We start from the raw sequence: 22,155 nt of genomic DNA, 5'->3' as shown, positions 1-22,155 counted from the left end.
ATTCCAGCAGGGTAGTATCTGAGCGCATTTCCCTGTCCTGACCCAGTGATATCTGATCATAACAGAGCCGTAAGAATATGAAGCCAAGTCCCTGATGGGTGTTGTTGCGAACCATCTGTAAAATAAAATAAATGTATTTATTGACAGTCAGTACTACACAACACAGTTTAACATGCTGCGAGTAGGCTCGTCCAGGTAGACAACACACAAGCCAGTCACAGTCTATGACTGACACACACACACCAAGCGCCAAGCACCAGGCGCCTAACCGTCAAATATCCCGCAACCACCCCTCTGAACCGTCCCTGCATCTCTGAGCCAATCGCAATGCTGATGTCACATTCATACAGCGCTGGATCCTGGTGTAAGATAAATTACCATTGGTAGTTCATAGACAGGTTCCTCATTGGCTATGGGCGATGAGGTGGGCGGGGCCGCCTAGAAACGTTGGGCTGTGTTGCTATATTGCTTTTGCGTTACTTCCGATACAGACAGCACTGAGTTATAGTACATGTCGGTGTGAGCAGGTATGTCAGTGTGATCAGGTATGTCAGTGTGTATTCACTACGATTATCGCTGTCTGCAGGAGCTTCAGAATCTAGTAGGCTTAATTAACAAGGAGCATTCCAGGTGCGAGAGACACGAGCATGCTGGGACTTATAGTTCCTTCACAGGTTAAGATCCCGTTCATTGTCCTGGTAAACTGAAAACATGTTAGTGATGTCTCAAGGACAGCGAGTCACTGATTTACTGTACATGTTCTGTACTAAGTTTACCTTGTTGTTTTACTAGATGTACGGCTCTACTGGATGTGACATTGTGGTACTGAGCTGACATGATTGCCATTTATGTATAGTGGTAATCAGAGTTCATGGTTAAAAGAAAACTTGCACAATGCACTATGATTTTTAATGGAAACTCTCAGAAGTATTTGTTGATGTAGTGTACAACTGGAGAGCTATTGTTAAGTCAGTTTATTATTTGTATGGACCAGTACTAAATAACATGAAGCATCCTTCAATTGTTCATAGAACCATAATATATTCACTGTTCAACAAAGGCATGTAATGAACAATTCTGAATTATATATATATATATATATATATATATATTATATATACACACACACACACACAATTTCAGTCCTTTTTTTATTGAAAATAATACAGCATGTCATATGTCAAGGTAGATTCAATTCAATAGTATGCAGTGCAGTGAGCTGGATCTACGGCAACAACATTCAAGTGGCGTACATTACAAGTATAACTTTCATTCGGCAACCTAGGAAATTTATTTTTTTCAAATAAAGCAAACGTAATGTGACTAAGGGGTATATTTAAGAAACAACGGTAGTGCACTATCGTGCACTTACCGTGTAATTTAGTCCACGATGTGTCCAACTCAAATTTATTAACGGTGCATCGCAGCAGATATCATTGATATCTGCTGCTTTTTACTCCTGATCGTTTTTGCGAGCAGTCACCATACAACACTATGGTGACTGCTCTGGGCGCAATTTAGCAAGTCCCGAAAAAATCTTATTTTCGGGAACTTGTTGTGCTAATGTACGCCAGCTGACATCCGAAATGCTGCTAAAACTTGTGTTCTTCGTTATGTCCAGCTCTGCTCCATTAACTACAGTGGAGAATCTTTAAATTCAATCCACTCGAACCATAGTAGGTAATATTCCCTATATTTGTCAGCTGATGAGAAAATCATGTCGTCCATAGTCATATAAAAGCCTAAACACGCGACCCATTCCTTTATTGAAGGGGCTTTGGAGATCTCCAGTGGACCGGTATCGCAGCATTTGCAGCGCAACTAAGGTATTTCAAGGTGGATTTTTTATATTGAGAAATGGGCAATTTGATGTAGTTGAGTAACCAATATTTTGGACAATTGGGTACTTCTTTCCTCACAATTCTTTGGAAATGAGTAACACAGCCTCCCAAAAGTGTCTGAGAGCTGTGCACTCCCACCAGATGTGTAGTGGAGTGCCAGATGCCAGTTGATATCTTCAACATAGGTCAGGGAGCCCTGAAAACATCTTAACCAAAAGACTGGGACCTCGGTACCACCGAGTCAGTACCTTGTATTGTGTTTCGATCACTCGCACGATGACTGAACTAGCGTGAGTGTGTTGGAAAATGTCATTCCATTCTCGGTTGAGAATACAATTCTGATTTTATAAGCATAGCCCACTATGGGACCGGCCTGGGGGGGCAGATTTCCCCCAGCACCTGAACACACGTTTACACTACAAACATATTTTATTATCCTATTAAATACCTTTTGTGAGTTTCCTTCTTTATGGAAGGAGGTCCTGCTTCAGGTTATAGGGGAGAAACCCACAAATATCTGGTACTCAGGTGTGACATAATTGTTTCAACCCCATATTTTAGTGTAACATTTTTGTGATGACCATTTGCCCATCTTTGCTTGTTGTTGAGAATGGTACAAAATGTTCTGGTGAGTTTGCTAATCTTATCTCAAGTATCACATTGTTGCTTTGTGCGTCTGCACATAGCCATAGGACAGTGTTTCTCAACTCCAGTCCTCAGGACCCACTAACCGTGCAGGATTGCCAGGTGACCAGTGAAATAATTATACCACCTGCTACACTGTGTCAGTCAGTAATGAATACACCCCCCTCTCCTCACCCACCCTCCTGCGTCAGTCAGTACTGAATTCAATTATGAATTTCACCCTCCTCTCTTGTGTATCTGACTGCCTCTCTGCCATCTCCTCCTGGATGTCCTCACGCTTTCTCAAAATTAACATCTCCAAAACGGAACTCATAGGGCTAGATTTACTAAGCTGCGGGTTTGAAAAAGTGGGGATGTTGCCTATAGCAACCAATCAGATTCTATCTGTCATTCTGTAGAATGTACTAAATAAATGAAAGCTAGAATCTGATTGGTTGCTATAGGCAACATCCCCACTTTTTCAACCCCGCAGCTTAGTAAATCTAGCCCATAGTCTTTCCTCCTTCCAGACTTCCCTCTCACCACAACCTCTCAATCGTTGTTAACAACACTACCATCTCATCTGTCACCCAACTCCATTGCCTGGGTGTCACCCTTGACTCCTCTCTCTCTTTTGCCCCCACGTCCAATCCCTTGCTCAAGCCTGTCGCTTCCAACTGCGCAACATCGCCCGCATCCGACCCTTCCTCTCACAAGACGCCACCAAAACCATCATCCATGCACTCATCATCTCCCGCCTGGACTACTGCAACCTCCTTCTCACTGGCCTCCCTCTCTCCCATCTCGCCCCGCTCCTATCTGTACTCAATGCAGCTGCCAGACTTATCTTTCTCTCACGTCGCTCCTCCTCTGCCTCCCCTCTCTACCAGGCCTTACACTGGATCCCTTTCCCTTACAGAATCCTCTTTAAACTCCTTACTACCACTTACAAAGCTCTCTCCCAGTCTACTGCTCCCTACATCTCTAACCTCCTTACCATTCATACTCCCGCTCGCTCCCTGCGCTCGGCAAACGACCGTCGCCTCTCCTCCACTCTCATTACCTCTTCCCACTCCCGAGTCCAAGACTTCTCCCGAGCTGCCCCCCTGCACTGGAATGACCTCCCTCACTCCATCCGTCTCGCTCCCAATCTGTGCTCCTTCAAACGGGCACTCAAAACTCACCTGTTCCTGAAAGCCTACCAACCATCCACTTAACCCCTCATCCACTCTGCTTGTTCTCCCTCCTCTCCCCTGGTCCCTTTTTCTCCCTTGCATCACTGCCTCCCTTCGTGCCTGTTTTGTCCACCCTCCCTTAGGATGTAAGCTCCTATGAGCAGGGCCCCTCTCCCCTCCTGTCTTCATACCGACTCTTCTGCTCCGCCCTCACTCCATATGTCTGCCCGGAGTTTCCGAAGCATTGGTACTTAGTGTTTATTGTTCTGTGATGTTTTACCCTGTATGGTCTACTGTTCGTATTATGTAAGGCGCTGCGAAAACCCTGTGGCGCCCAACAAATAAATGATAATAAATAATAATAATAATACACCTGTGCTCAAGCAAGGAGATATGGAAAACATGTACTGCTAGGGGGTCCTGAGGACTGGAGTTGAGAAACACTGTCATAGAAGCTCCTCTGCTCCTGGCACACTGAGGGCCTCATGTAGAGCTGGACACATTTTATGTAAAATAAATAAAAGAAATGCAGACTTAAAACCGTATGGGAAAAAAAGATGCAATTACGTATGTATGCTGAGTCAAATGTACCTCTAGATGTGTCGAGGTCTGCATCATTTGTATATGCACCAATGTGACATCAGGCGTATCCGTGTTCTCCCCAGCACATATGTCCCGGGTGCTCCACCAGGCTGTTTATACTTGCCACCCGGCTCTTGAAGTCCTATTATAATAGTATAAATTGTTTCTCTTATTATAACAAGTACTAGAGTCAGCAGTGTGTGTTAGACCACCAGTCTGACCAGTCCTGGCAGGTGTGGGCAATAACTTCCAACATTGTTTTCATTATAATTGAAAAAATGTATTACAACTGTCCCCACCCGACTGGCAAAATTTTCTGGGGAGAACACTGCGTATATCCACAAGAGACGGCTAGATGAAGATTCAGAGCAGGGCGTATATCCTGCAGAGCCTATGTTGTATTTCTCAATGGAAATAGCTCATAGAAGCTAGCTCAGAGTTGATACATTATTGTCCATTATGTGTTTAACAGGATGTTGTATAAGAATAGGGTGCTACTATGTCAGTAGTATCTATGATTTGGTACTGTTTCTTACTTTACTGCTTTTCACAAGTCAAGCTTTGTGTACTTTGTGATACCTAATGACCTAACACATCCTACAATCAGCTAGTCAATTATGCAGATCCTATATAATTATATAGAACTATAGAATTGTGTAATTCATGGGACGGACTTACAATTACTGAATGACACACTACAATTAATCAATTGTGCGGATCTTTCTGGGGTACATGTCTGACTTCTCAACATTACGTTTTGTACTTTTTCCTAATGTTATAATGACACTAAATTTTAATGTAATATATGTAAAAGATGCATTTTTTAAAAACAAACTTTTAGTAATCTCAAAAAAAAAAAAAATGCATCTAGTGCTCAAAGTTAGCCCTCCAGCAGGCTTCCAAGCCTTTTGTGGTTATTTACTGAATATAGCCTTAAGAAGGAAAACAATCTTTCCTATGGTGGCTCTTGCAGTGTTTGGAAAATGTGCTGACTTCAGTACTCAAAAAAAAAAACCCACAATGTTGTTTCCTTTGTTGGAGCAAATATTTCTTGAGCATAGCTTTAAGAAAAAATATTTTTCTAATATGTGCTAGCAGTTGCGCTGACTGCGCTTATACAGTAAAATAGTCCTTAATTATAAACCGCGTCACACCTGCCAATGAGAAATGGCTAGATATTACTGCTGATCGTCATCATCAATGCGTGTTTTTTACCAGGGATCAGGCACTCACAAAATATATGCCTCCTGACACTCGTATATGCATCTGTGTCTGACGAAGTCTGTCTAAGGCACAAACTACAAAGTACTGAAATGTGTATTTTAGGCATAAAAGTGCTCACCTAAAATATTTATCTTATTTCTTTTGAAAAGCATCACCACTAAAATCTACTTTAAAAAAAATAAATATAAATTTGTTTAAACTATATGGATGGCTTTGACCTTCCATCAACTTTCTTGTAGCCCATCTTCTGAAGACATTTTAAATAAACTGCTAATCCAAGATAGAGAACAATAGCTTTGAATGATGTAACATGTCCCTAATGGAGAATAACTGGACCAGAACAAACACCGCACAATTGCCAAACAGAAGACTAATGCAAATCTTTAAAAATATGTTTAATTTTTTTTTCTTACTCTACAGTCTGGATCTAAATTTTAGCGTGTAATCGTCACATGTAATGTGTTCATTTTTAAATATCTGAAAATGAAAGCTATTTTTTTTTTCAGGAAATTTTTAATCAAGAACGTGAAAGAAGTAACCATGACCACAGGGGATGTTAAAGGGGTCGTCCGAAAAATGGAACAAAGACTAAGATTGCTTAATTATCCAAGGGATGTGGACTATTCAGGGTAAGATGTTTTTCATTATTTAAAAAAAAAAAAAAAAAAATGTCTCATGGCCTGAAACACATAAACAAAAATCTCTTTACTCCCTTCTATATGAGAAATTGTGTAAATTAACATTTAAAGTCCTTCAAGTTCCATGTTTAAGCTGTGAAGCTTTTTTTTTCCAAAGTTTTTAAATTGTTTTAATATGTTCCATTTCGATATCTGACAATACAATTTTAAAATCCTAAAGTATTAATCTTCTATTAAATTGATTTAGAAGATTAATAATAACACCACCTTCAGAAAACTTGTTGAATTTGCATTTTTCCACAGTAAAGACGGGTGGGCAAATGCTGTAGAATTGAAGAGCCAGTCAGTAATCGAGCTACTTATTTGGTTACAGTGTAATGCGTTTACGGGGGGGGGCTCAATTGGCCGCGTTACTGACAAAAGTAACGCGGCCTGCGCGCTATTACTGCTACTAGGGTAATAGTGCGCATAATTACTGTTAGTACGGTAATCTTTAACACTGTTTTTTGCGTGCGGCTCAAGGAGCCACAAGCAGAAATCCGGGTTAAATTTACTGTATTAACAGTAATACATTTAACGCAAATTTATTCTGGGGGGAATTGAATTCCCCACCCCAAAGTGTTATACAGGAAAACAATTGTAAGACTCATTTAGAATTAGGAGCAAACTTGCACTAAGGACATGTTGCAATGTAAGGGGTGCAAATGCATGTTTTTTTTTTGTTTTTTTTTGATGCATGGAAAATACTGTCTGCTTATGCATGGAGGACAGCTTTTTTCTTAGCCTGTGATTTAGATTTGAGCTAGGACGTGCATCCCATCCTAACCCTAAATATGCACATTTTGAATACTTGCCCCCCCCCTGCAACGCAGCATGGTTTTGCCAGCATTGCACCTTCTGCTGAATTTACTCCCAGCTGTAAATGAGGCCCAGTGTTTGTATAAACAAAATTATTTAAAGGATCATTAAGCATTTAAAAGAGTACAAATGGGTGCTCCTAATGAAAGTGCTGTGCAGCTTGGATTAATACTATTCAAATGTTACTTCTGGTTTAGTGGTTGTTAAACGTACAATTCTAATTAGAGGCAATCTGAACTTATTTTCCTTTTTTTTGTGTTTTGCGCAAGAAAGTAAATGTAAAAATACAGCCAGCTTTTTTTGCTTGCGGACCCAATATATTTGTTTAAACACAATGGAAATTATTGTGCATCATCATCTTCCCATCCTCTTCCCCTTTAAACAAGTGTCCTTAAGAAAATAAAGTAATTACCTGCGGTTGAAAAGGAAGAGTAAAGACGGTGGTGAGGGGAACGTTTAGCAAACACAAGAAAATGACTTCTTGGGGCTACTTGTTGCCAATGGCAGGACTATCATATTTTCAAGAAAGGTAACGTGTAGACCGCACATCTTCAAACAGCTCATCAGCTCATTTTTAAATGACAGGTGGATGGCGTGATGCATGTTTCAGGGAGCTTCACTGAAGGGATAAGAAGCCCCACCAAAATGTTGTGCTTCATGACGTCCACCTATCATTCGATGCATTCATTGCCCAACAAACATAAACAACAAACTAAATCTGAAATTTTGATTCAATCACTGTTTGAAGCTTTTTTGTCTGGCATGCTACATTACTTGAGAGCTTGATATTTGTTCAGGAGGTGGCTGAACCCTGTAGTGCGAGGTTAGAGCACCAGCTCGTCTAATTGAAGTTTGGAAGGGAACAGACCCCTTTATACACTTTTTTTTTTTTTTTTCTTTTCCTAGAAGGTGCTACTACAGAATGCACAGTGTAATGTAAAAGTTCTATGCATTAAGGTTAATGTGATTTCCCTCGTCCTACCCACCTCTAAAGCTGACCTGTTACTCTGTCTTTCTTTTTACATGTTCCAGCAAGTTGGAATTTGCCCATGTGGGCATTATTACGTTGGGGAGACCACTGGACAATTTAAGAAAAGAATGGCCTTACATTGGTCTGCATTTAGATTGGAGAGAAAAGTTTTATATATAATATTTGCAGTATACGAAATAATCGGCTACATTAGACTTTCAATCCTGCAATGATGAAAATTCAGGCTATTATTTCAAATTTAAAATTATTTTAAGTCTCTCACCAATTTCACAACAGTAGATTACATTACGGTAGAGGAATTAAACAAAAAAAAAACCATTGCCGCTACGCAAGACATTTCACTCTGCAACACAGAACTTGTGTACATGACTGCTATTTTTTTCTTAACTTTTGCCATCCCATGCACAATTACATTGTGAATAGCACTTATGAAGAAAAGGAATAGCATGATCCCTATCATGTGACAACAATTCTTCAAAAGAGAATTATCCATTAACCAAACACTGAACTCAATCATCTTAAAAATGACTTGAGTCTACTTGGGTAATGGTATCTAAACCTTTTATTAGGTACTTCTTATTTTATTGCATCTTATATGTTGTCAGTACTTTTGACTATTGAATGTTTATGTATATTCGTAAACTTTGATATTAATTATTTTTCCATTTTTATTCTCTACCTATAGGTTGGTGAAGGGTGATCCTGCAGCCTCGCTGCCTATTATCAGCTACACATTCACTTGTTACTCAACATACATTGCAGAGATCTTGGCGTCTTTAGATATTGAACTTGCAGGAAAGAGTGATTTAAGATTTATCGACGCGGTTTACAAGGTAAAATTATTTTATTGCATAATTTAGCAAAAATGGCAGTTCTCTAAATTACAAACGAAATGTGTTTGGGAATCTTCCTACCACCTTCCATGACCCGATTAGCTTTTGCAAACACTGCCCAAGTACAGTAACAATGTTTTCATAATAATCAATAGAGCATACTTTTTTGACAGACCCTTAAGTAACGTAAGTAGAGTTTGGACACCCAGGGTCAGACTAAATGTTTCGCTGCACATCCTCTGCACATTACACCGTTACCCATCACACAGTTTTGTACATTTGGAATGCAGAATTACTATTTAAATTTAACAGATTGAAAAATAAAACAGCATTTGCGAAGTTCGGGCGCCCTTCCAGTTTTGTTTTGTTTTTGTAGACTGACTCAATAAAACTTGTGTGTCTTTTACATTTATTAAATTATGTGAGAGTTGTAATATGATTGTATTTATAGGAGAAATACCTTAGCAACATTGCCAAGATTCGCCTTTTACTCTCTCTGGATGCCACCAAGACCATCATAAATGCTCTTGTCATTTCCTGCCTTGATTATTGCAATCTTCTCCTCTCTGAGCTGTTGTCAAACATCTGTCCCCCCTCCCAGAAATTTGTCCAGAATGCGTCATCATGACTGCTCCTTCTCTCACAACCTTCCTCTTTCTGTGTGGCTCTCTGCAAGGCCTTCCATTGGCTCCTCATTTCCTCCAGAATACAGTTCAGGTTGCTTACCCTCACTTATAAAGCCCTATTTAACCTACCCCTCCTCCATCTCTGACCTTGTCAAGAAATACTCCCCAACTCTCCTATTATGTTCTGTCAATGACCTTCGCCTCACTGTTTTTCTTGCCTGATTAGACTCTCCCCCAAGCACGAATCTTTCAAGTGCTCCCTCTAAACTCACATTTTCACACTTGCCTACCCCGCCCCATCCTAAGACAATTCCTCCCTTCTAAAAACTTTTACAGCCTTTTGAAAAAGTGGTGTTCTGGTAACTAGAGAAAAATAATATTCTAAATTACTAGAATAAAGGACTGAATGGGCCTGATTCATTAAGGAAAGTTAAGTAAAAAAATTGAATAAGTAGTCTCCTGGACAAAACTATGGTACAATGCAAGGGGTGCAATTTAGTTTTATATTTTGCACATAAGTTAAATACTTTATGTTTTTTCATGCAGCACACAAATAATTGATAGCTTATTTGTTCACTGAAATGTAAAGTTGATATTTGTGTGCTACATGAAAAAACAAAGTATTTAACTTATGTGCAAAATAGAAAACTAATTTGCACCCCTTGCATTGTAACATGGTTTTGTCCAGGAGACTACTTACTCAATTTTTTATTTAACTTTCCTTAATGAATCGGGCCCAATGTGATTTAATAAGAGTTGCAGTGCAATTTCGTATGCTCCATTTTTATTATTTATAATTTATTAACAGTTGTCTATTTATGTAGATTGTAAGCTTTCGAGCAGGGTTCTCTTACCTCTCTGTCTGTATGTATTACCCAGTATTGTCTTATCAATGTTTGTTCCCAATTGTAAAGCGCTACGGAATTTGCTGGCGCTATATAAATAAATGTTGATGATGATGATGTAGTGCCTACGTTGTCCACAGGGCCGGATTAAGGGAAGGGAGGCCCCGGGCTAAGGGCACTCTACAGAGAATATTTAATCATTCACATCAGTTCTTTCTCCAGTGAAGCTTACAGTGTATATTCTCTACCACACTGAAACATATCAGGGTTAATTTCATCGGAAGCCAGTTAACCTACTAGTGTTGGAGGAAACCCACAAAAACTTGGGCAGAATATAGAAACTCAACACAGATAGTTGCCCTGGTCGTAACTGAACCCATATTAATACCCCCCATATATTTTTTTAATGGTCTTTTTTGCCAAGTGAAAAAAATCATTATTGTGAACACTATTGAAACTTTGATACTGCAGGTTCTCCGAGATGTGTTTCATTACAAGCCTGTATTATCAAAGCAGCAGTTTCTTCAGTGTGCATTTTCGGAGAGGAAGATACAGACTGTTTGTGACATTATCGACTGTGTAGTGAAAAAACACAAGGAAATTGCAAGTCAGAACAAGGTACAATATTTCACATTTGTCTCTTGGTTTGTTTTTATAAATATTTTTAATGTTTTTCATGCAGCACTTTTCAATAATTTTTACCTGTTTCTTGTACATGAAATATATCTAATTGTACCAAGTACCGGGATACCTAATGGCTATCTGTTAATTAAGAATCTAAAGGATTTCCTTAGACCATCCCGAATGCTTTCATATTGTGTTCAGTGGGTTATTGACGGGTGGGAAAATGCCCAATAGACTGATCAGACCATCTTCTTGTGGACAATTAATACATTTCTAAATGTTAATTTGCATGACTGGTGAATTTGTTTTTCACTTCATACATAACCCCTTTATGGCCAGTTGTTTTCTTACTGTCATGATCCGGTCAATTCTCCTTGGTATGGTGCTAGTAGTCACTTTTTCTATCTTAACAAAACATTAGGACATTCAGTGCATAAAAGTTCCCATAGAAAACAAATAGTTAACAGCAGTCCATAATCACAATTCCGTTCTTATAGTAGGGTGATTATTTCTGTGACATAGATGTAATCTCTTTCAAAGTGATTGAGCCCTTCCCATCACCTTCCGTGGGAAATAATACAAATGGATTCCTACCAGAGTTCCTGATGTTCTCAGCGTATAGGATATCCAGCGGAATCCTCTGGATGTCAAGCAGATCTTTGGAATATCACCACTTTTCCACCTTATTACAGTCCTCCAAACGTTGCTCACATCCTTTGCTGGCCTCTCAATCTTGCTGAGTCTCCCGCACTGTCCAATTTATCATTAGTAAATTAAACTGTGGACAAATGTCCAAAATATTGATTTAGATGTCCTGGGCTGTCATTTGCACTCTTAAGGGCCCCCTTAGCACAGCATCAATGGTAATGCAGGATATGAGAGACTGTCCTGGCTGTTGACTACTTTAAGCATCCCAGTTTTGGCTGCAGAAAAAACGGTATCGAGCTACACACATTGCCACCAAAGGAGTTATAAAAATAACCTTGGGGCCCTTAAGAGAGTGCAAATGACAGCCCAGGACATCTAAATCAATATTTTGGACATTTGTTCTCAGTTTAATTTACTAATGATAAATTGGACAGTGCGGGAGACTCAGCAAGATTGAGAGGCCAGCAAAGGATGTGAGCAACGTTTGGAGGACTGTAATAAGGTGGAAAAGTGGTGATATTCCAAAGATCTGCTTGACATCCAGAGGATTCCGCTGGATATCCTATACGCTGAGAACATCAGGAACCCTGGTAGGAATCCATTTGTATTATTTCCCACGGAAGGTGATGGGAAGGGCTCAATCACTTTGAAAGAGATTACATCTATGTCACAGAAATAATCACCCTACTATAAGAACGGAATTGTGATTATGGACTGCTGTTAACCATTTGTTTTCTATGGGAACTTTTATGCACTGAATGTTCTAATGTTTTGTTATTATTGACTATTTCAGATTGTATTACCTGAGTTTAGGATTTTGGCTGCATTTAGGATCATATAGCGCCTTAGTAGTGGTTGTTTAATATTTCTTTTTCTATCTGTTGTGTTGTATAGTATAAGAGCAAAAAACACAGAGACATTTATTTTTACTTCCATTTGCTAAAAAATATTATCAGCTAAGACATCGGAGTATATATATCAAGGGAGAGTTAATTACTGTTATTATTTGTGCAATACTGTTTGTTTTTTGTCTTAAATTACAGAAAGACCACTCAAACCCATATTGAATAAATGTAACCTGACTTCAATTCATATTGCTAGTAACGCAACGTGTCTTTTTACAATGACACTTGGACTAAACCATTGAAACATCTTTAATTATGAATTGGCCGTGGTTCTTTGTCCAGCTGATCTGGAGTCCATTAGCGGCTGATGAAATTGTTTGTGGCCTAGGAAGTGTAATTTTGTTTTAAGAAGTACATGTGTGCACAATTTTCCCATTAACCTTGTCTTATTATAGGGAATGTGTTCTGCAGTGCAGGACTTCCAAAGGGAAGTAATGGCAGTGGCACAAGTATTTGTATTTATTTGTATGTCTTTTTATGTCATTTACGTAATGTATAGATCAGCAGCTATGTGACAAGGAATAACCAGATGTGACACTTTGTTGTTAATTTAACACGTTTCAGCCTGGGTGGCACCGGTAAATGAAGCTGTGTGACGTGATTGTTTACCTATTCGTCCAGGAATACTGTGCTCAAATAGTATAAGTCTGCTCTCGCTGAGCGAAGTCTAGCGGAAAAATGCCAGAGGTCCCATGGAGACTAGACCTCTGCTGATCGGCTATTCGGGATGAGGGCAGTGTCCACTTTAGGACCACCCCTTCATTACTTTAAACATATCCGTTTTATCCTAAAATACTGCGGTTGAAATTCTTATGTCTTTAATTATAAGGCTGTTTCCACTGTTTTTATTACACTTGTCTGTTGTGTATGTTAGAATTTTTTTACTGCATTGGTAAAAATTCACCTAAAAAAGCTCTTTCCTATTTAACATATGTCTGGATGGTACAAAAGATGGTCAACTGAAAGTAAAGGCCAAGGCCTGGTATCCAGTGCCTCCGGGTGATTAGTTAAAAATAAAGTCCTTAAGCAGGGGAAGAAATGCTTTGCAGCTGTCGGCTGAATGAGGAATGCCATCAAATGTGGATTCTCCAGCCCTTGAATCTATTTTAAATCTTGTCCTGCCACGTGAAATTAAATTGCTAACTTGCGATAATGTAAGTTACATATTTCTAGAGAAATGTATAATTCTAGTTCTAAGGGGCAGATTCAATTAGTAAAAAAATCGCCATGTAGTGTCCTAGAACGGCCACAAGATACTACACGATAATTGATAATGATTTTTTTTTAGTGCAATTAACGGTTACCATTGCTCTCACCCCTTAGAGGAGCAAGCAAAAAACGGTAATAAAGCGCGGCTGTGATGTTCTTGGTAAAATCGCGGCCAATTGAATCTGCCCCTAAATGTCTGTCTATGTACTTTAGCTGTTTGCATGTGTGAGAATCAGTTTGAAGATGTCTTGTTTGATTGTACTTCCTCAATGGACACTTTACTTGCGTAAGTGCACACATTTCTATCCCTTTCATCTACTCTCATGAGTAACCAATCACTTTGTTTAATAAACAAGTTATATACAGTTTGTTTTTTTTGTTTTTTTTTTACATGCAGTGGTCCATTCCTCACACATTTTGGGCCTTATTTAGGAGCAAATTCAGCTAAAAAGAACACATTTGCGCCTGGACAAATTTTGTGATGCATATGCATTTTTTTTTGTATGCTGGAAAAAACACTTTGATGTAGGCTAGGGTATGCCCCTCTCCCAACTCTATATCTATTAACACACTAAAATTCGCCCCCATCTGCAGCGCCACATGGTTTCTCAATGATGGAATGTTTGATATACTCTAATTTAGGCCCTTTGTTGCGGTTTGTTTTGCAGTTGGACTTGTTAGCTTTTGAATTGTGCACATTTTAATGCACTGGCTACAGGTTAGTCAAGCCCTTTGCAAATTCTAAAGCTGATTGGTTACCGGTAGACCTGCAAACTTTCTGGTTGGGCTATCCCTGGGAACCTGTGATGCTCTGATTACTTACGTTTCATGCTAGTACTGAAAAAGTCCTTATGCTCTGATTGGCTACAGGTTGGTTTTGCTCCCTGACCACTCTAGTGCCCATGCAGCAATACATGCTCACGGCCTTGCCCCCCAGTTAAACTGTGACGACTCAGTTTCAGTGTGTTTGATAACCACTGGCCTCCATTATTTTGTATTTATAGCAGCTGTTACTCTAACTTGCAAAACCTACAATAGATCCAGTGTTCTTACTCTCATTGGGTGCATTCATTCCCTGACATCTTAAGTTAAGGTTTGTCTTGGATGTGTCCTACTGGTTACATAGAGAAGATCTAAAGCAGCTGTGATGCCGTTAGATGATGGACAGTCCCCAGGAATAAACTTGTTATGCGGTGTAGAATGGCCACCCAGGTAGTTTATGTGCAGCTTTATAAACTAAATATGTTATAAAGCAGGTAATGATGTAGCATGTAGGAAAGTGCTGGAGTAATACATTAAAGTATTCCAGGCAAGAATACTCTGGAAAAGGACATAGCACTTGGGGGAACAATGTATTTTTCCATATATTTGATGATATCTTTGAAGGTCACAGTCTACTCTGTTGAATTATGTCTCCCTTTTCCCATTGAAATGGATTTTGTTTGAATAAATGTTACACTAAGTTCCCATCCTTCTACCTGCTGATACACACTGAGCTTGTTATGTTAGTAGTGATAACATCTTGGAACTGTTGAATAATCCAGTGAAACCCTCATTTGTTTCTGTCAATATAAAATGAACTGTGCGTCAAACTTAAAAAGTTCTGTTTAACTAAAAGTGGAGAGATAATAACTCATGGCTTCACCTTCAAGTTGGTGTATATGTTTTGTACAAGATGTTCTAGTGTCCAAAGAGGATACTTTTAAGGCTTGCTGTGAGCTACTTCTCCAACACTAGCAAGCTATTGAAGGAGAATGACCATGAGTAAATATTTGCATTACTTCTTAAAGTGAAATTGATTCATTGTTCATGTTCAAATTTTACTCAGTGTTCATTGTAATTTCTTAATGCCTCTCCTGCTTTAGTGTGCTACCACCTGTGCATCATTTTATTTATCCACCAAACATATTAAGGCAATGGTGTAGGCAGCAGACAATAAGGGTAGTGTCACATGGACTTGGATTACGTAGTTAAAATCAAGTTGGTATATGCTGAAATTATGCTAGAATAGAAATGTATTAAGTTATGAGAAAATGCCATGCAAGTGATATTCATCTTACAATCTGCTTTCAGGAACAGCTGTCATCGTTTGAGGCCAAACCTTTTAAAATCATGTGTCATCTGACAGATACCTAGGGCTAGATTTACTAAGCTGCGGGTTTGAAAAAGTGGGGATGTTGCCTAGAGCAACCAATCAGATTCTAGCTTTCATTTATTTAGTACCTTCTACAAAATGACAGCTATAATCTGATTGGTTGCTATAGGCAACATCCCCACTTTTTCAAACCTGCAGCTTAGTAAATCTAGCCCCTAGTGTGTAAGCATAGTTACGCAGTTAAACTGAGCTTTGATTTGTTGGTGTGTGTGTGTGGGGTTTTTTTTTTTTTTTTTTTTTTTTTTTTGTGTGTTTCTTATGACTAGGTGGTAAAGCAAATATTGAATCTTCTATATGTAAATGCCTTTTTGTTTTTGAGGTGTGTGTGTGTGTGTGTGTGTGTGTGTGTGTGTGTGTGTGTGTGTGTGTGTGTGTGTGTGTGTGACATTGACAGAGAGAGATTTAGATATATTCTCTGTCTGTGTCTCTCTCTCTCTCATTTTTTTTTCTATATTATGCCGTGTTTGTATTCTATGCAAATACTTAGCAAGCCTACATGCAAGGTTTCCTAGGAGTAAACAAGCCTATATATAAAGCCTATCGCAGCTTTGGCCTTTACCTTGTCACTGGTTTGCATATTTGATTATTGAATAGCATATTCATAAAAATAATTGAATACAGTGTTTGTGTCTGCATCACTTGGAGCTGTTATCACCTGTGTTTTTTCTATATTGCACCACTGGATGTTTCCCTTCAGCTCCTTTACAGACCATCGATGGTCCTGACTTCTCCACTTTTACTACAAAGAATACTTCTCATTTGTTGTCTTCTGTAAAATCTCCCAAGATTTCTTGCCTATTGTCTTATTTTAATTTTATATTTTGTGATTTTGTTGTTTAAATAAGAACTTTTGTAGAGGTGGTGGTTTTTCCCTCCAGTTAATGACAGGTGGCAATCTACTTTTTGTTTTAAAAGGTTAAAATACAAACAATTAAGAAAGTGGTTTCAGTAAAAGATAAATGTGAAGCATTTTATCCTGAAGAGTCGGTGAAAACTGAAAAGCTTTCCCAAGTAAGTAGTATGTTCAACCCATGTCTTGAAACCACATGTAAAAATCTCCCTAGAATGCTGGGCTTCTCTGTGACAGGTCGCAAGATAAACTGGTATTTCTTTGTGTGTCTGCTTCATGTCAACACCATCAAAGTGAAATGGTTCTTTCCTTTTAATTGTACCTGTCGCCTGCACACAGTGGAGGCAGCCATTTTGTGAGTGAACAAATCTTCATAGGAATGCAGCCTATATGTTCACTATAGGATCTACGAGTCCCTGTGGAATCATTTTATATTGGGTTATCTCAGTTTGTAATTTTATGAATGGAGGAGTTCTGATTTCTTTACGTTGTTAACTGAAATGTTCCCAGTATAGAAGTATTTGCACTTTTGGAAATTCTAAGAGTATTTACTCTGATTCTACCCTGTATAGTGTTGATGAGCTCAGGATCTTGGCTGTCTTCTTTTATTCACATAAATGGCTGGTCTATACACTCTGTGTTGTCTTACCAGTCACAACTATTATCAATATGGCAGCTGAGGAGCTTTATGTGTAAATATTGTGTGAGAAGAATATGTCTTCTTTGTAGAAACCAACCTTATAATGGAGCTGTCATCTGCACATGGTGGAAGCTGCCACCTTGCCAACTGAATGAATATTCATGAGAATGAAGCAGTACCTCATGATTCTAGGTCAGGCCTAGTGAATAACAAGGCTGTGCCTTGGTGAAGTCACTGAGCGCTACTATACTGATAAGTGCATAGCCACAAAATGGATGCATCTGTGGGGGTGGCTGATGAGACCAATGTTAAGTGCAAGTATTATTATTTGATATTAATATTTTAAAGCCTGTCCGTTCCTTAGCTGAAAAATATACATGATACAACTGAAATGTTGTATCATGTATCCTGTACTTTCATCATGCTCTATTTCAGCGCTCTGTAGGAGATTGACATGTTAGGAAGGAGATGCTTCTCTTACTGAGCAGACATGCAGTGACTGTCAGCTTGTCAGCCTTGTTTTTGCACATATGCACTGTGTGATTTGGTTGATTTATACACTGTGATATCACAGTAGCTGAAATGACTGTATATAGGTTTTTTACGGTATCTCGCCCATCATGACACTATTCTAAAGATGTTTAATGATCTTTGGCATCATTAAACCATTATGCCTTTCCTTCCGCACCAGTCTATATTGGCATAGGCAAACGGGGTGGGGGGGGGGGGTTCTAGTGCCTGGAAAACCCCCTCCAAGCCTGGGGCACTGTATATTTGAGGTGCAGGACCCTGCCCCCGCTTCACACGGCTCTGTTTTAAAATAGAGAGCTGCGTGCACCTTACAGTAGTGCACGCAGCATTGCCCATGTATATTATGGGGATAGGAAGAGTTGGAGAGCATCCAAGCACTGTCTGAAATTATAGCCACACCCCCATACATGCTGGTCACACCCACTGGCGGCGTGGTGTGGAAACCCCCCTCTACAAATCCTGCGTTTGCCCCTGATTGGTCTGTCTATATTTAATATTTTCATGTCATTTTTGTTACAGAAAAATTCCCTTGTGGAGCGGCACACAAGTAGCAATCTTCATTGTCCATCATTGCCGACAGCTGAACTGTTTGTGTCACGAACAGTGTCACCGAAAGAAGGAGAAGTTTATATGTCTGATTCTGAAGCAGAAAATCAAAGTGAGAACGTGGTAAGAAAAGACCTGAAAATCTAGATACTGATATTCTTTTACGGTGCTACAAGAAAGTAAGGGGGGTGAGAGCAGTATATCCATGCATGTTATTTACTGATGGTGTACTTTCTCTAATCTGTACCTGGATACAGCCAACCCATGATGTAACCACAGAAGTTGGTGAGTAGAATTGTCTGAGCTTTGCATTGTATACTGGTGTAATGGGCTCTGAGATGCTTTTTGGTAAAATCATCATCATCACCATTTATTTATATAGCGCCACTGATTCCGCAGCGCTGTACAGAGTACTCACTCATATCGGTCCCTGCCCCATTGGAGCTTACAGTCTAAATTCCCTAACATACACACACACACACATACACACACACACACATACACACATACACATACACACATACACACACACATACACACATACACACATACACACAGACTTGGGTCAATTTGATAGCAGCCAATTAACCTACTAGTATGTTTTGGGAGTGTGGGAGGAAACCGAAGCACCCGGAGGACACCTAGGCAAACACTGGGAGAACATACAAACTCCACACAGATAAGGCCATGGTCGGGAATTGAACTCATGACCCCAGTGCTGTGAGGCAGAAGTGCTAACCACTTAGCCAACCGTGCTGAATCTCTCTGACCTACACAGGTTAAATAGTAACACGGTACAGTTATCCCACAAAACCACTGTACTGCCCCATGAACATTTTGGGCAGAGTTCATATTGTCGTGTCTCTTGTCTCCTTGGTTACACGGTTTCTGTTTATTGATATCCATCCGACGTCATGGTGTTGTGCTGTATTTTTGAACTAGCTTTTGTACTCCCTATAGGTGTTTTTTCACCCACATTTTTCAGCGGATTCCTAATGACAACAGAAATGAGGGATACACATGATACATAGTGCACCAAGGAATAATGTGCTGTTGCTCATATCGGCCCATCAGATGCTCTCATTATTGTAGTGCAGTTTATAAATTATAGCAGTGATCTGAGTAGTTTCCGTGGACAGCACCACATTATGTCTTTGCCCTGCTTGTCATAACTTACCCATAACTTAATGTAACCGAATTGTAAAAAGTCTGTTGTAACCTATATTGTTGCTAGCAAGCGAATATATTTGTTGATTCAGGTCAGTGACCATAAAATAATGTAAACTGTGCAGTTTAGTCAGCAAGTAGCTTATGAATTATTTAGATATGGCTGTTCTGACATAAAAGTGAAGAAACTGTGATGTAACGGCAGTTCTTTTATGTGAGATGCTAATCTAAATATGTTTTGGGAAATGTAAAGAAGTTGTTTCATTGCAGGTGACAAAGGACGTACAGATAGAGTTATTAAAGGCCCAGGTTGCTGAATGTCAAGAGAAGATTGCACGGCTAGATTGGATGGAGGACAGACTGCAGGCATTGGAGACCAGTACGAAAGGCAAAATAATTATTGATGAGACAGACTGGAATAACCTCCTTAGCCGCGTTCTTCTTTTGGAAACAGATCGCTTGTTGCAACATAAACAGGTCTGTAAAACAAAACCATGTCCCTAATGATGCAGTCATTGTAGCTATGTGCTAGAACCATACACTTTGTCCTTTCTTAATTGTGCCTATTTTGGGGAAAGCATGTGCTAGACGTAGTTTGTGTGCAGGGCATGGAGCAGACATAGGGAGTTGTGACTGCCACCTCTGTGCCTATTGTCTAACCATTAAGGGATATATGCCCCTTTTCACCAGGCCATACCCCCAATTTTTTGTATTGTGAGGGGGTTTATCACACATGATTAAAGCTGCCAGGACGGCTCTGGGATTATGGAACAGATGGAAAGAATGATAAACTCTACAAGCAGACTTAGTAACACCTTTGAAGAAACACCTATAAAACGCATATGATCATACAGTCATCTCTAACTGTTCCCATTAGACAAATGTAAAGGGCAAAGTAAGGTTAAAGTACATTTCATAGTTATTAAGAGTACAGTAATACATAGACTTTCTTCAATAAAAATATAAGGTTCTGTGCAAAATTATTTTCAATTTTTAAGACCGTCCACTTATAGACCCTTCCTCTTGTAATGTATTGTGCAGAAAGATGCCGTCTGCCCAGTCATTTGGGCTGAGCTGTGAGCTGCATAAACAGATTGGTGCAGCCCCTGTCTGCAGGTAACCGTAGCGGTACCAGAGGAGCTCACACTCCATTAGCTGTAAGTGGGAGGAGAGTACATAAAGAGTGGGTTGTCCAGTAGTGGACACCCCTTTACAAACACCAGTTTCCTTCTGTATATGGTAGAACAAGCGAAATGTGTGTCCGTGTATCTGTGTAAAGCAAAAGAATTGCATCAAATTTATTCACCATGGCACCCTTGTCAACTGGATTTATTTTCCCTATCACGAATTGTAGTAAATGCCCAGGTCATATCCACTTTAACACTGTTAAATTGCAACATAGTTTATTTTTGCTGTTGGGCATCAATAAAACCTGTAAAACCTCTTTAATACAGCGTAAATAACTCCCCGACTCGTGGATGACAGTCGTCGCCTGCCTTTGGCCACCTGCAGCATACTTGGCATGCACAAAGCCATTTCATTCAGTGTGCATGTCATTATTACTTTTATTTCTTATAATGATTATATTCCATATATGCTTCCTGTACATCAAGATCAGCACAGCCTGTAGATAAGTCGCTCCCATTCACTAGATTTCCACTTAAAAAGTAATCATTAATTATGTCAATGCTTCAGACAGTAATACATAGTCAGGTATCTGTATACAGCCCAGATGTAGGAATGGAATATTGCCCGATCAGGGAATTGTTAAGAAGAGATGTAAATACTGTAACAGATGAGGTATGGGGCGTATCCTGTATACCACAGCAACAGATTATATATCCGACTCTTCTTCTTATGCCTTGGTAGCTCAGTCCTGTCATTAGTCGGTGTTTTGGGCTAATGGGAGATGTTGAAAATCACCAAATTTTAATTGATTCCCATCCATAAACTTATACTTTTAACTAGAAAGTGTGCTGTACTTATTGGATACTCCCCACACAATGGGATAACTTGGTAAACCAAATGCTACAATATTAAAGGATATTATATGAGCACCAGGGGGAACGTGTCATTGTCATTTTAATTAACGCGAGCAAATTGCAGAAAATCGATGTTTTAAATTTCTGCAGATTGATATATTTACCCCCATAAAAGGGTAAGGTTCTTTAAAATATGGTTAGAGGATCTCTAGCCTTCCTAAGATGGATGGGAACATGCTGGCAGAGACGCAGTATGTTCTGGTTTCTTTTTATCTGTACTTATCATTATTATAATGATTATAGAGTTGTGTTTTTTGGGTTTTTTGGTACTAACTCTTGGCTGTTACTTGTTCGACTTTCATATTCATGCATACTTGCTACCCTTTGGCAAATCATTTTCCAGGATTCTTCCCGTCCCCTAATCTTTCATTGCCATTTTTGGCCTATACCAACAGGGGCGGGGCCGTGATGACGCGTGAATCTCGTAATTAAGTCCCGCCCCCTCCATTTAATTTACCGAACTTCCGGAAGATTGAAGTTCAGGAGTCTCCTGGACATTCTGGGAGAGTAGGCAACTATGTATTTATGGTATGTGAGACTGTGATAGGTTGCTGGATGTGGAGCACATAACCATTTATTTTCTACTCCTACATTCTGTGCT

The 22,155-nt window shown here is 39.4% G+C and overlaps 1 protein-coding gene across 4 annotated transcripts in view; it reads left to right on the top strand.

The window, feature by feature from the left end:
* Positions 1 to 454: 454 nt before the first annotated feature.
* CEP44 (centrosomal protein 44) overlaps positions 455 to 22,155 on the top strand; it is a 56,601-nt gene continuing 34,900 nt past the window's right edge. For 2 of the 4 annotated variants that reach the window (XR_012688255.1, XM_075197617.1), the window contains exons 1-7: positions 1,742 to 1,826; positions 5,953 to 6,075; positions 8,619 to 8,766; positions 10,709 to 10,855; positions 16,694 to 16,789; positions 18,319 to 18,468; positions 19,783 to 19,989. Coding sequence is in view for 3 of the 4 variants with exons in the window: in XM_075197617.1 (XP_075053718.1) it covers positions 5,987 to 6,075; positions 8,619 to 8,766; positions 10,709 to 10,855; positions 16,694 to 16,789; positions 18,319 to 18,468; positions 19,783 to 19,989 (837 nt within the window). In the remaining variant the exon portion in view is untranslated. Of the gene's footprint in view, positions 528 to 1,741; positions 1,827 to 5,952; positions 6,076 to 8,618; positions 8,767 to 10,708; positions 10,856 to 16,693; positions 16,790 to 18,318; positions 18,469 to 19,782; positions 19,990 to 22,155 lie in introns of those variants that run through there. The other 2 variants (XM_075197625.1, XM_075197636.1) reach the window with 2 other exon arrangements.

Source organism: Mixophyes fleayi, chromosome 1 (genome assembly GCF_038048845.1).
Source record: "Mixophyes fleayi isolate aMixFle1 chromosome 1, aMixFle1.hap1, whole genome shotgun sequence".
Taxonomy (NCBI): domain Eukaryota; kingdom Metazoa; phylum Chordata; class Amphibia; order Anura; family Limnodynastidae; genus Mixophyes; species Mixophyes fleayi.
This window is presented reverse-complemented; position numbering and strand designations above follow the sequence as displayed.